This window comes from Stegodyphus dumicola, chromosome X1 (genome assembly GCF_044657685.1).
Source record: "Stegodyphus dumicola isolate Sdum_Otavi_A_Nest chromosome X1, ASM4465768v1".
Lineage (NCBI taxonomy): Eukaryota > Metazoa > Arthropoda > Arachnida > Araneae > Eresidae > Stegodyphus > Stegodyphus dumicola.
Window position 1 is genome coordinate 135,423,570 of NC_140780.1, and position 14,805 is coordinate 135,438,374.

General features: G+C 33.2%; 1 protein-coding gene across 2 annotated transcripts in view; it reads right to left on the bottom strand.

Moving 5' to 3' along the window:
- HERC2 (E3 ubiquitin-protein ligase HERC2) overlaps window positions 1–14,805 on the bottom strand; it is a 599,575-nt gene that overhangs the window by 366,425 nt on the left and 218,345 nt on the right. For both annotated transcript variants that reach the window (XM_085808058.1, XM_085808057.1), the window contains exons 20-23: window positions 14,422–14,618; window positions 12,955–13,131; window positions 8,770–8,955; window positions 314–496 (exon numbers count right to left, since the gene is read on the bottom strand). In XM_085808058.1, coding sequence (XP_085664184.1) covers window positions 314–496; window positions 8,770–8,955; window positions 12,955–13,131; window positions 14,422–14,618 — 743 coding nt within the window. The remainder of the gene's footprint in view (window positions 1–313; window positions 497–8,769; window positions 8,956–12,954; window positions 13,132–14,421; window positions 14,619–14,805) is intronic.

The window sequence follows — 14,805 nt, forward strand, 5'->3', positions numbered from 1 at the left end:
AAATTAAATATTACTGTCACTCACAAAGTATATTAATAACATTTTGTTTGTATTTACATAAAGCTAATGTGCTTGTAGTAAAATAAATAAATACTTAAGCAGACAAATTTTACTTAATAATTTATTAACAGATAAAAAGGACAGTTGTGAAATATATATCTTAATATGAAAATGTTTTTCTACCCAAAAAATGTCTGATTCAAAACTTATTGTTATGGAAATATACATTCCTTTCTCACATTTTTATAAGCATATAAAAGATTTCTTACTGCTTAAATTGCTAATGTACCAAAATTCAGAGAGTCAATCATACCTGAGTACTCTTCAATATTTGCAATACCACAAGGTGCTCTAAGTTTGAAATCTTGAACATCATATACTTTGCCATAAATTACAGTCCAAAGTCCGCCGTCTTTATTATGATTTTCCAAGTCTGCTTTATGAATAATTGGGCTATCTTCAGGTAACTGTGCAACAGGGATTCCCACATCACAAACTGAAATTACAGCACACACATTATTGACAGATGTGTTTTACATAACATAAATAAAGCTATTCTGTTAACCTAATTTGAATGAAACACAGAAGCAATTTTACCACAGAAGTTTTGTGTAAGAAAACAGCTGTAAATAAAATTTGAGTTATGTTGTCAACACACTCATGGAGAAAATATTTATATTTAACATTTATCCTGTAACAACAGGTTTAAATATAATCTCATGAAAAACTATAAAAATGAAAAACAAAATAGGCATAATACTTATGAACTCATTTCCACAGAGCTACAATGCTACTTTGTTAGCAACAAAAATAAAAATGTTTATATTTTTTATTTTCAGAACTGCTTCATCACCAATAACAGCAAAGCTTTAAAATTATCACTTAAAACTTGACTTCAGCTTCTTTTAAATACCTACCAACAACAGTCCTCCTCACAAAGAACTTAATTTTTTAGATGGAAAATCCTGCTTGCTTTTCTACTTCCTTTAATACTCTATTGAATCAATTTCATATTCCATATGTAAGGAAAATTATGTAAGTTATTAGTTTTATTTTTTATGCCTTGGAGTTTGTTATATTTATCAAAATGCTTTTGATAAGAAAGCATTTAGCTTGGAGTTTGTTATATTTATCAAAATGCTTTTGATAAGAAAAGTGTTAATCAACATGCTTGTATTGTAACAGATGCATGTTCAGGAGTCTTTCCTACATTCTAACAAAAATGTTTTCATATTAGCTCTTTTATTTTAAATATACTGCAATCTCAGTAGCAAGTGATACACAGAAAAATTGCTTTTCCACTTTTATTTGCAACTTTATGCAGTCATGTCAGCATGTTAGAGAGAAAAATAAAAACAATTCTCAATCAAAAATTCATACAAAAACCTCTTCATTGACAACATACCAAATTTTGGGGAAAGGGGTCACTACATTATTACTTTCTTCACAGTGTTTTAATTAACAAGTAATTAAAGACTAGTGCTAAAGCCAAAAAAAAAAAATCAGAAATACATAATCACAAAATTGTAGTCAGTTCTTACAGTTGTGTTAGTTTGAAAGCAAAGGAACTGAGATGCTTAACTAATATAGATTTAGTAGAGCCTGACTGTTACTTCAGACTCCAGAATGCAGGCTCAACTCCTACCTAAGGCCAGGTTGTTTATATGAGTCCTTTCTTGCAGGTGCAATATCAGTCTACAGATTCTTGTGCATATTGGGGAATGTTTGTTGAGAATGGATAAATTGCTAACCTATTTTTTCCTCATAAATCCTTTTCATTAAACAACATTTGTTTAGCTACACAATTTTATTACAAGCCATGACATATACAGTCTATAAGAAAAATTTCTTTAAAAAAACTGTTTAAGTTAACAAAAAGTTTTCAAAATAGGATACAGATCAGTTTCAATACAGTTGCAGTGACAAGTAATGTAACAATGCTTCTCCTTCGGATTTACAATATACAATTTGTAATCAAAATATGCAATAAAATTCTCGGTCCAAAATAATAATTCAGTTCAAAATTTTAATGAAAAAAATTCAGAACACAGCTGAACAGGCCTTCGATTTCTTGTCATGATAGTTTTTTTTTTTTTTTTTTTTTTTTTTTGTTTGTTTGTTTGTTTTGTTTTTGTTCATTGGTAGGGCAGGAAGAGTTCGGTGATGCAGGCAGTTTCCCTCTTCTTTTTGGCTGCTGGTTCCTCTTTATTTTCAACTGGATTTGAGGTAGGTCACTTATCTTCAGCACTGGCAACCACTGTGATCCCTCCCACCATTTGGATACTATTAATTTCCTGACAAAATTTCCTCTAGAGATAAAACTGCCAAACTTTTGGCTCCTGGTACATAGTGCCAGCCTTCAGTTTTTATATTCCTTTCACCCTGCTGTTCACAAATGTTCCTCAAGTCTCATTATTCTTAATCCAATAGAGTGCTGTTATAGAATCAATTCAATAGTATTCTTTCAAAATCACAATCCAAAATTTTATTTATTTATTTATTTATTTTGAAAAATGAAACTAATCTAGCTCTAATGAAACACAATAGCGACACAAATAGGTCTAGGTATTGCACATTTTCCCAATGGAGCTACTCTGGACTTGGCTTGAAAAAGGTGCACTTGCTCATATATGCTTCACAAATAAACTGCGGCTCTGTATGATTTCTTCGAGGCATCAATGAAAATGTGCAAGTTGTATGATAGAGTATTGTCTACTGTTACCTACACAGGAATCTTCATCGAAGACAATAAAGGTAGATCATTCGCCAATTTTAAAATTTTCTCTTTAATATCCTCTTGCAGTTCAGCATCCCAAATCTGTTTTTCCTCCAAGGTCTTTCATAATTTTGGAAGATGGGTGAAAGGGTAGCTAATTCCTGTTGGATCAGTTACTTTATCTACAACAGATAACTAACTCCATCTGGTCAATGGGAGATCTCATAATCCTGTATTTTGAATGTCACAATGTAGAAGATCTTGCTCTTTATTCCACGATAGTCCTCTTACTTTCAGAAGCTCGGCTTCACTATAACACGACTTCAGTTGCCCACTGGATGAAGTAATTTGCATCTCCTTCAGAATTTATCCAAGTCACACAACTGTCAATAAAAAGGGAACTTTTAAGCTTTTCAGTGGTACCTTTGAGAGGTAGCTGATACTACTTCAAATGTGAATGAATCACAGCCCCATACAAAAACAGCATTCTGCCACAGCCATGAGGTCCAAATACCTCATGGTTTTGGCAGAATTCCTTTACCTCTGACTGTTCAGCATCTTTCCACCAATGAAACCTTAGAAAAATCTCTGTCATCTAGATATACAGAATTTGCAAAACCACTTTCATTTTATCTGAAGTAATGCCTATCCTCTTTAAATTTATACAATATTGCTGTGAGCAACTCTAGAAGATTTGGCCCTTTTGCTAAACAGCTACTTAGAGAAGAAAAAGTTTTCTTTTTATATGATGCATCAAATAATGGTCTAAGCGATGTCAAAGAATTTTCTTCGAAAACTGGTCAGTCTGAGAACATAGTGTACTTTCCCTTCTATTTCATTATTTGGTACTTCCTCAACCTCTCCCGATTGTAACCCAGTCCTTGAAGACTTTCTTCTAATCTAATATTCTTTGTGGCATCTAATGTCCACAAATTTTATTGCATTTGATTAGCATACTGGTTATCAAATATGAAGTACTTTACAATGAAATATAGTTATTTGTTTATCTTGCCCATAACATTCCAGCCGAGTAGAGTCTGTACTATAACAAGACCACATGATAAGTGGAAAATGTTCCCAGCATAGTCAGCTCCAGTCAAAAGTTCTATAGGTAATGACTCTTTTCCTACATCAGTCAGATGGATGCATTTACTAAGCGATATTTTATGCCTTTAAAAAGCGATATTTTTGCAGTATGCATACTTAAAATATTAAATAGCTGATAATTATAAAATACAATCAGAAATTACAAAATATTATAATTATTTAATTTAAGGGTCACCAGTGGCCGAGCACTAAAGTCGCTTAACATAGGTAGTTCCATCCGAGGTTCGAATCCCGTAAATGGGCTGGCTGCATGGGCATTTTTGTGGTTTTATCCATGTGTAATACGAATACATGCCAGTTTCCTTTAGAAAGTCCTCTATGATAGCATTCTTTCCTTTAGGCATATAGCCCTTGAATGCTTTGTCATAATCACATAAACCAAACCATCTCATTCAAAATAAATACCACAATTCTTCAATTTAACCATATCTTCAATTTTATGATATTTCCAGTAGTCGCTTGGCAATAATTCATGACACATGAAAATTAGTGCAGATTCACAGTAAAATAGTAGCAGCTGATATAATTGCACTGCAAAAAGATTCTTACACTAACACCAGCATTTGAAGATGAAATTCTGAGCACAAAAAACATGATTAGATGCTGGTATGAAGTACACAAGCAACAAAAAACAAACAAACAAACAAACAAAAAAAACACATCTGACTTGAAAAAATGAGATGGCAATACAGAAGGTAGAGCAAAAAATGAAATAAAAGACAACTGTAAAGGTGAAGAAACATTGTTCATAGGAATTCAGTATGTCATTATCATGACAAGTGGGCTAGGCATAACTTTATTATTCGGCAACTTTATTGCATCAGAAAAACAGTTAAAAAATATTTAGTTTTGAAGTTTTAAACCTTCCACTTTCTGCCTATACAGGTATAAGAAAAATGGAAACAAACCAATTACAGCAACATGTGATGGCATTTCTCATTTATATGAAATGTTATATCTAGCAACCATATTACATAGAAGGAAATATGCTGTATTGGAAGACTTTTGATGTTTTATTTTCACTAGATCTGTCAAAGGTTCTGTAGTGAGAGAAATGAATTTTTCTCACTAGGGAATAACTACTAAATGCAGAAAACATGTATCTAAAATGTACAACGAAGCATACTCAGCAGGATTCGAAATTCACAGGAAATTTTGGCAAGATTATACATGCATAAGGTTACCTTTTCTTGGGTACAGCTTATATCAGATGCTTCTGATGATTTATCAGGTGTGAATGATGCTAAACTATAATTAAAACTGACTTCTATATAGGCAGAGGTTAGACTAGCTCAATAGGTCTACAACTGATATCAATAACACACTGCATACAATCAATGACAGAGACATAAGTAGGACAAAACCGATCAGCTTCGATGTTCAATGCTTCCTTTATGATCCTTACAGCTTCGTTGAGTTTGTTAAACTGCTCCTGCAAAAGACTCACTTTTCTATTCTGTGACATGCAAAGCCAAAGTATATAACACAAAAATGAACATTTTGTCTGAAAGTTGTTGTCAATGAAATTTTTTGGAGGAAAAGGCAGAAAAGAGGAGTGAAGGATGTCATAATAAGCTCTGATTACAGTACTGCCACCTCAACACAAAACTGTATGAATATTTTAATATACATGTTTTCTATTGCTTAAAGACAATAGCTACAAGGTGCATTCCTTCCACTGCCTAACACTGTCAGTTTACTAATTTTCCACTGCTTAAAGACTTATAACTGTTGATTTCTGATCATCATTTTTCGATTCTTGTTTCATTCATATTGCTCCGATGCTTTATGATCTTTCTGTTATGGACAGTCTCAATCCACATGAAATCTCCAGTGTTTGAACATTAACCATTCAACCGTCATGTTCGAAAATGTCACGCCCGAGTATAACACGGGGTAATGTTTTTTTGAGTGCATCGTATTGTTATACCCGAATATATATCGGGAGATGTTTATTTCGGCTTCATTTCTTTGTCAAACTCGATTGTATTTCGGGAAAAGTTAATGTGTGATGAATTCAATAGATGACAGCACTTTACTGAAGATTTCAAAGGTTAGAGGTTATAAGTTCTTTGGTTCAATGTGCACAGGATTTTTTTATTGTAAAATGGCGTCCAGTTCTTTGAAACGTTATATAGATGATTTAAATTCTTCAACCGAAGACGAAGGATGTGTGTCTGATGAGCAGTATTCATGATGCTTCCATGGTCAGCCTCAAAAATAAAAAAAAAAAAAAATAAGATATACTCAAGCTCAAGATTGTTTCTGACTACAGTCTAACTATGGGCGGTGTAGATCGATGTGATCAGGAAATATCCTTTCATCCAACAATCCGAAAACATCAGAAAAAATATTATAAAAAGATATTTTTACATTTACTAGACAAGATACTTTGGATCTCATATTTACTCTATAAAAATGTAGTTGGGAAACTTATTACATTTTTAGAATTTCGAATCTAAGTTGTAGAAGAGCTTTTACATAAATATGATGATGCAGCTTCTGGACAAAAGAATGTTGGCAGACAACCTACAACAGATAACCCTGCCCGTCTTACTGAACGACATTTTATTTCCTATATTCCTCCTATTCCTGTGAAACGTGAGCCTACAAGACAGTGCAAAGTGTGTTGTTCGAAAAAGGATAAAAATTGGAAAAAGATAAGGAAGGAAACACGATTCTGGTGTAGTGATTGTGGAGTTGGTTTGTGCTTGGAAAAGTGTTTCCAGTTGTACCACACAAGACTGAATTACTGAACTACTAATACGTATTCACTTTTATTTCTTTTTTTCATTTATTTATTTTTTAGAAAATAATTAATTTTTTTCATTTTTAGAAAATAATGCTCCACTAGAAGCGAACTTTACAACTGCCATGTGTAGTGGCAGCCGCCTCAAGCAAATACGCATTGGCTACAAAACTTTAAAAATTTTACCCATGTACTTCAAAATACCAATTTTTAACTACTTAAGTATATTTTATTTTGTACTAAACATTTGATTTTTCCAATAAAAAATTTGACAAATTGTGTACCCAAATCATCAAAATAACTTGAAAGTTAAAGGGTTAAGCTATTTCGAGGCAGGAGATGTGAAAACTGAGCAATGAATTCGCTGGGACTCGAACTTCGAACTCTTGAATGCACGCCAAGCGTGCTGATCACAACATGAAGGCATGCTAAGAAGGTGCAAGAAATACTTTATACACTCCCTCCTTTAAAAGGGCGATTGGGGATTAGGGGTCCCAGTCGCAAAATCCTTCATCCACTACCTTTCTTAGTTTGGGCACCACTGTAGAGACATTAGGTTATTTCGAGATGTGAAAAATTAGCAATGTCCTCACTGGGACTCGAACCTCAGACTTCTTGAATACACTGTGTGCTGACTACTGCATCATAAAAGCATGCTAAGAAGGCAAAAAAAAAAAAAAAAAAAAAAAAAAACCTTATACAGTTAGTTACCTTAACTGTGATCTGTGTTCTACTCCTGTCTTCATGTGCAATAAGAGTATACCACCCTGTGCTCAACTCTGCAAAAATTGCAATAGATTCCTTGCCCTCCAGGCTCTCAATGTTGCTATTAATTGGAAAGTCTACTTAATGACCACTCTGTATAACATAAATTTAATGGAACTCATGACCAGATAAACAGAAATTAAAATTTAGTATGTGTCTGTTTGTTTATTACTCTATAATTTCATTCCACGGTTTGATCATGCTGGTGTACCAGAAACAGTATTTTGAATCTGTAGAAAACTAAAATAATAAAAACTGAACAGCCACAATGATGTAGGCTGACTAATAGAATGTGTAAAATATAATAAAAATATTATTTACACCTTTTAGAAGTCTTACAAGGTTAGCGTTTGGGGTCTTATATTTTAATAAGACTCCAAATCATTTTATAATTTCATACAATTATGTTTTTTACTCCTTTACTATTAAAATATAAGAATGTGGATATTAGGGCTCATAAGAGAATATTGAGCTTAGGACAAGAGAGTCTCAATCAGGCCCTGCAAGGCATCCATATGACTGACCATCACCACTCACTAGTGTGAATAAGTTTCAACAATGGGTGCAGCAAGTTTCTTTCAAGTCAATCAAAACTGCCACACAATGCTTCTCTGCCGTCTTATACTGCACTAACACCTATCTTGATTCCAGTACTGCAGGAAGAAACATAATACTTCAGCCTCAATAAATTGGCAGCCAAATTAAAGAAAGGAAGGAATTAATCGACAGCAAACTTTCATGAAGAAAGAACAACCTTTGCTGATACAGGGAATCTATTAAGTTATCTGAATTTGGTGGGATTCACATGGTGTAATCTTTCATGTACCACTTTCATCAGGCAATGGCATCACAACTAAACTGAAATGTTAAGCACAATGCTGTCACTGCTACAACTACAGAACTTGCTGACATTAGTGAACAACAAACCTTGCCTGAGGTGCCCCTGTATTGCTTGTACACCTCTCTCTCCAATTCCTGAATAATATTTTAAAACTTGTTCCTCATGCGATCAAACAGACATTACAGTAACTGTATCAAGAAATTTTGCTTTAATCATTACAGAACCTAGACCTCACACAAAACGCTTTTATCAACAGACTTCTTTGAATCTAAGCATGCCTAGTTCTCCTAGGATAGGATTGATAATCTGGTAAGACACAGGCATAAAGTTATCAATATATATCGTGGCTATGTTTTGCAGCAATGAACTTTGCGTTTAGCACATATGTATGAGACATCCAAAATTTTCTTAGCAAACCAAACAAAAAAAATTGTACTTTAAGCATGTATAGGGTGGGAGAAATAAGAGTGGCCTGGAACACAGAGTAACTCTGTAATCCGGGCATTTTTTATTTGCCCCACACTGCATTTCAATACACATGGTTAAATATGCAAATATTCCTCCACCAAAACAAACAAACAAAAAACTTACGTGGATTTCCATGCCATAATAAATCAGTTGAATCTTCTTTATTTAATCCTGGTGCAAGACGATTAAACTTATCCAACTGGTCAAGCAACTGAGATAATAGAGGAATAAGCTGTGCTTGGTGAATCAGACAAGGATACATAATTTCCAACTGAACTAAGCAAATCAGAAATTCAGGAAACAATATACCTTGAAAAAAATTGCATAAGCATCTGATTTAAAACTGAACCAGTTACAAAACATTTTTAAAACTAAAACAAACAGCAAAATTAAAAATTAGTTTTTATAATCTAACATTTTCTCCTGTTCACCCTAAAATAAACAAAATTTAGATTACTCCAAATTAAAATCATCCTATATAACTTTATTCCATTTCACATTTATTGTTATATTCCACTTACAATGAAAGCACTACAGGCAGTGACGGACTTACAGCTATTAAGGCCTGGGGTTGGAAATCTCTGTGCCCCTACCTCACTAGAATGATTACCACATAAAATGTCAAGACAAATATATAATTAACATTTATTTTGTTAGAATTATTTTGGAAACAAAATAAAATTTGAGACTAAAGAAAAAACAACTTACATCTAGCAGACATACATACATTTAAAAAAGAATGCTTAAACATACATTTAAAGAATGTTTTTAACTTTTTGTCAATAAAAAGAACTAAAACTGTTTTATGCAAGCTTTGACTTCTTGAAAGTTTTTTATAGCTTTATCAAAATTAATGGTTCATCATTCCTTTGTATCTACAGTACAAAGGAATGCCAAACCACTAATTTTACATGGCTCATTTTTGATTGAAGACAGCTTTTAATCAACTTCAATTTTGAAAATCTCATAAGAAGCAACTGAAAGACACTGTCAAAAAAGAGATTGTAGCTAGTTTTGATCCAACTATTAAGTAGAGACTGATTTCTGGAAGCCCATTTCCACAATAAACTTTAATATTTTAATGCCATGACTTTCTAAGGTGGGGTTTTGTGGAGCTAAAGGGTTAATTCAATTACCATAAGTCCTAGAAGGTCGACAGTTTGGCTCTGGAGGTATTGTTTTTGGAACTCTTACAGGCAGTTTTGCCAAACTATACCTCTAGAAGAAAATTTACTAAACTTGTTTAGTTTGTAACAGTATTTTGGCACAAGGTTACCCAGCCACTTTCTGCATCCTAACCCTATCCAGGCAGCTGCACGAAAGCGAGCACACGCAAAGAGGTGCAAAACTGCTTATATCTTAACAAATTACAGCATCAGTACTGCTAGCATAAATACAGCTCACTTATATGTAATCATCCTCTCAGAATACAAAGTCATTTTTATTCTTACATATAGTTATATATACTTAAAAACTTAAGTTCCTCAGAAACCCCCTCATCAAATGCTTGGGAGAAAACCCCGTCCACTCAGTACGTCACTGAATGAATGAGACAATTCCAGCATATAAGAATCCTCATTCTTTTAAATTTATCACATTTCCCAGCTATTTAAGTTAAAAAGATCACAGAATGACAGCATTATTATGGCAAAATATTGGGAGTACAAATAAGTCTCTGCCATTTGACAAGAATGGTGCCACCAGTAAGTTATAGTTAATATGTCTCAAGTAAAACATAATACTGTAAAGGTAGATGTCTGCTAACAACATAACCTTGAAATATAAGTGATTTTGTATCAGCATCATATCATTTTGTGTAAAACTGTGCAATTTTAAGCCAAATGAGCATCATTTTGGGGAACTTTTGAGTTACTTTTTTCAGTTTGAAGAAACCAGCAGCTGAGGCACATCGCTTGTAGAAGCATATGGTGAGGCTGCCTCAAGTGAGAGAAATTGTTGTGAGTGGTTCCAAAAGTTTAAGAATGGTGAATTTGACACTGAAAACAAGGAACGTAGCAGAACGATCAAAATGTCCGACAGCGTGGAATCGGGAGCACATTGAATGCAGATTAGTGCAAAATGGAAGTAGAATTTGCAATTACATTAGGAGTGACTCAACAAGCAATTTCCCATCCTTTAAAATATTTGGGAACAAAAACAAGGAAATTGGGTTTCATATGAACTGAAGCCGGAAATGCTGCATGCCGATTTTTTATGCAAGAAATGTTGTTTGTCAGGCATAAATGAAAGGCTTCTTTACATCGCATAGTCATTGGTGATGAAAAATTGGTTCACTACAATAATCCAAAGAAGAAATCATGCAGATCAACATTGATAGCCAAGCCAAATACTCATGGGAAAAGAATCATGTTGTGTATATGGTGGGATCAACTTGGAGCTATATAATTATAACGCATTTTCTCCGTCCTTACTGTATGCCTTCGTGATGTAACGGTAGCACACTCGGCGCTTATTCAAATCGGTTTGAGCCCCAGTGAGGGCATTACACATTTTTCACATCTCCTACTTCCAAAAAATCCTATTTACTCTACATTATGAGTTGCTTAAACCGAATGAACCATTGTTGCAGCTCACTACAGAAAACAAATGTGAGTGAACCGAGCTCTCAAAAAAAAAAATAAATAAATAAATAAAAATAACAAAATTATTGTCCTGCATGATAATGCTTATCCACATGTTGCGACATCAATCAAAACCTAGTCAGAAACACTCAAATAAGATGTTTTCTCCTTTCTGCTGAATTCACCATTCGATTGATGACACATGTATTGTCTGAGCAGTGCTTTACATCATGTGAAGGTACCAAATCTTGCATTGACTCTTGGATAGCCTTGAAAGATCATGCATTCTTCCGACGTGGTATCTGTATGCAGGTTTGCCACACCTGGAAAACCGGAAAAAGTCAGAGATTTTGAAAATTGACCAAAAAATTCAGGGAAAAGTCAGGGAATTTCATACTGCTATTCCCCCCCAAAAAAGCGTGTTTTGCGGCGACATTGGAAGTGATCACATTCTTGGCGAATTATGTATCACATGAGCATCATTTGGCCAGCTGGCATAGAACCAATTTTCACAGTTCCAATCAGATTGTCTTTTAGAAAGGCAAAGCAAGTTTCCAGCAACTTTTGGTTTCCAGTAACCTCGAGTATCGAGAGACTCCCGTGCGCATATGCAGTGCATGTTAAACTAAGGAAAATACATATTCTAGTATAAATTAAAATCGGTTTAATCCTAGTATAGGGTACCATGGATGATAGAATAGCCTCCATGTACCATATACACAGGATTTGGGGATATTATGATGAGCAGTAAACGGTCATTTTGGTGTTGGGGACAATTTTCAAAATCGTGCCAAGGCCGTAACGTATACTACGATTTTACCGTAAAATCTTTTTAACCCCCTCTTTTTAATAAATGCCTTATTTGTCGTTTTGTAGTAAAATGAAAAAATAGTAATCAGTCACCTAGGCTAACCATTTAATGTAACTATATTCGCCAAAATATCGTTGATTATTCTAATTCAATTTTTAAATAATTATCTTTATTTTAATGTTATTTGTGTCATTTAATGTTGCTGCTTCTCTGTAAATTTATCTATTAGTAAATAATACTTTCATATTTTAGGAAATTTTCTCTGGCATAATCCTGAAATTAATTCTAGCAGTATGATGACATACCATCATGAAATGTAATGCACGTTTTTTGTTTATGTATGCTACTAAATAAATATAAAATACATGAATTTATTTAAAAATATCATTAAATAAATTCTTCTTTCGCTTAGCTGCAAAATGTCCGCAAAAAAAGACATTTTTTAATGCAGATTGCAAAGATTCTAATCTCAATCTTCAGTGGAGAAAACAACTCCTATTATAGTTATAATGGTAATGATTTGGGGATTATATATTATAAGTCGTATGTAATTGGCAAATTTTTGTGTTTTCAAGTGGTACCATAATTAATTTATCTCTTAGCACAGCCAATGTGCATTACATGGATGAACTGGAATTTTCTTAAAATACACCTGGAAAAGTCAGGGAATTTCATTTTCCTGTTTGAGTGACAGCCCTGTGTATGCTTCCAGAAAGATGGGTAAAAGTATTGTTTAGTGATGGATAATACTTCAAATAAAAATAATGTATTCCTATTTCACTATAAATGCTCAATTTTTGATACAAAATGGCAGAGATTTATCTGTACTCTTGATATTAATCCGATTACAATAATAATTAACAGTAATAACAATTGAAAACTCCCAGAACTTAAAATGAATTGAGGAAAACATACCACAAACATCATTCTCTAAAATTGATGAAGCAAGTGCAAAATGATAAGGACTGTGTGATGCCAATGAAGATGCCAGAGGCAATGTTTCAAATAAAAATGATGTTAACATTGAAACATATTTCCGCAATAAAGAAGCCAGACCTCTAATTTCTAAACTGAAGCTGGATTTACAATCATCTGAAACAATTAAAAAGTCGTGAATTTGGCCTATGTATTAAAAAAATAATATATTGAATATACAGTACAAAATCTGTAATCCGGATGTCCATTATTCAGAATGATCTATAATTCAGACCTCAAAGCCACAAGCTTTTTTTTGTATGCTTTAAGCACGCACGTAAAGAATGTGCATACATTACGTGCCCTATACTTCCACAGTCATAACACCTTGATTCTGTACTTTTATTAGGTATAGCACATGCTTTATTTTGTGAGTTAGTACTTGAATAACCCTTATTCTTCGTATCTCGAACACAGATTTTCTCATATATTTTTAATTTCTCTTTGAATTCAGAAATAGTTTTACACCCATACAAAATAATTTTGTTACTACTCTCATCCGGTATCCCATTGATTACATAATCAAGAATTGATGAATCATCAACAGAACCGCAACAGGCTATTTCACGCATGGTAAGTAAATATTCGGAAAGGGATCCACCAAAATTTCCACCGCATGGCAATTCAATATTCAGAAAGGTTATAAGTGTTGTTTAAGTCCAAGCACAATCTAAATGAACTGCATTTTTTCTACTTAGCATGATATTACTTGCATAATCAGAACAGCTTGGCTTAATGATTTGTTTCTCTAACCATTGGAAATCTGTTTATCAATTTCATGCTGCTCTGCAGGGGGGAGGGCAATGAACTGGAAGTTTATCTGTCAGTACTATCCTTATCTTCAGGGCAGATGTTTTTATTTTATTAGGCTTATAATTCCTTACTAAATGTAGCATTTCATCTCGATGTCTTCAGTCTTTGATATGATTTAAATCAATTTCCTCGTCATTAAAAATATCACTAATACACATCAAATAGTTTTCTGGTTGCAATTTTCTAGTTTCGACTATGCGTAATGCATGCTTTATGCATGTGCACGTTGAAAGAAATGTTTAATAAAGTAAACAAATAAATATTAAGCTTTTTTTTTTTTTTTTTTTTTTTTTTTTTTTTGTAAAATTTGATACCCTTTAGATCATAATTGCTCTTTATTTCATAAATTATGGTTTCATATTATTAATTGTATAACTTCTGCATGCCATCTTACCAGATTTAAATTGATGATCTATAATTCGAAAAAATCCCTAATCCAGAATCACTGAAGTCCCGACGAGTCCGGATTACGCACTTTGTACTGTATATAAGTGTTATAGAAATGAACAAAATATAGCTCTCCATCAGTAAAAAGCAACAAATTAAGTAAATTTCATGAAAACAATACAGGCAAAAATGCTATTAAGTACATACCTTTCCTTTTTTCAGATGCAGTGCAAAATTCACCAGCAAGATAAAACTCAAAAATGAGCAACCTTTGATATTTCAAAAGTAAATTCAAAGATGCTGATTTTTCTACTTTTTCTGGTTTCTCAAATTTAATAGAAGATGACATCATGTTTTTAGGGAGACAGTTCTGAAGTTTTGTTAAAGTTTGTGATGTGGCACTCCTAAAAGTGGAAAGATGAAATTATTACAAATTTAATAAACTTACATTTTATTCAATTCTGTAAGTTTCCCAACTGAAAATTTCAACAAATATGAATAAGTGTGTTTTAAAGAAAGACAGCTATGACAGTGAAACAAGCTTTCAGTGAAACGAAAAGGCATCAAGTTATAGATTAATGTACCCAGCAT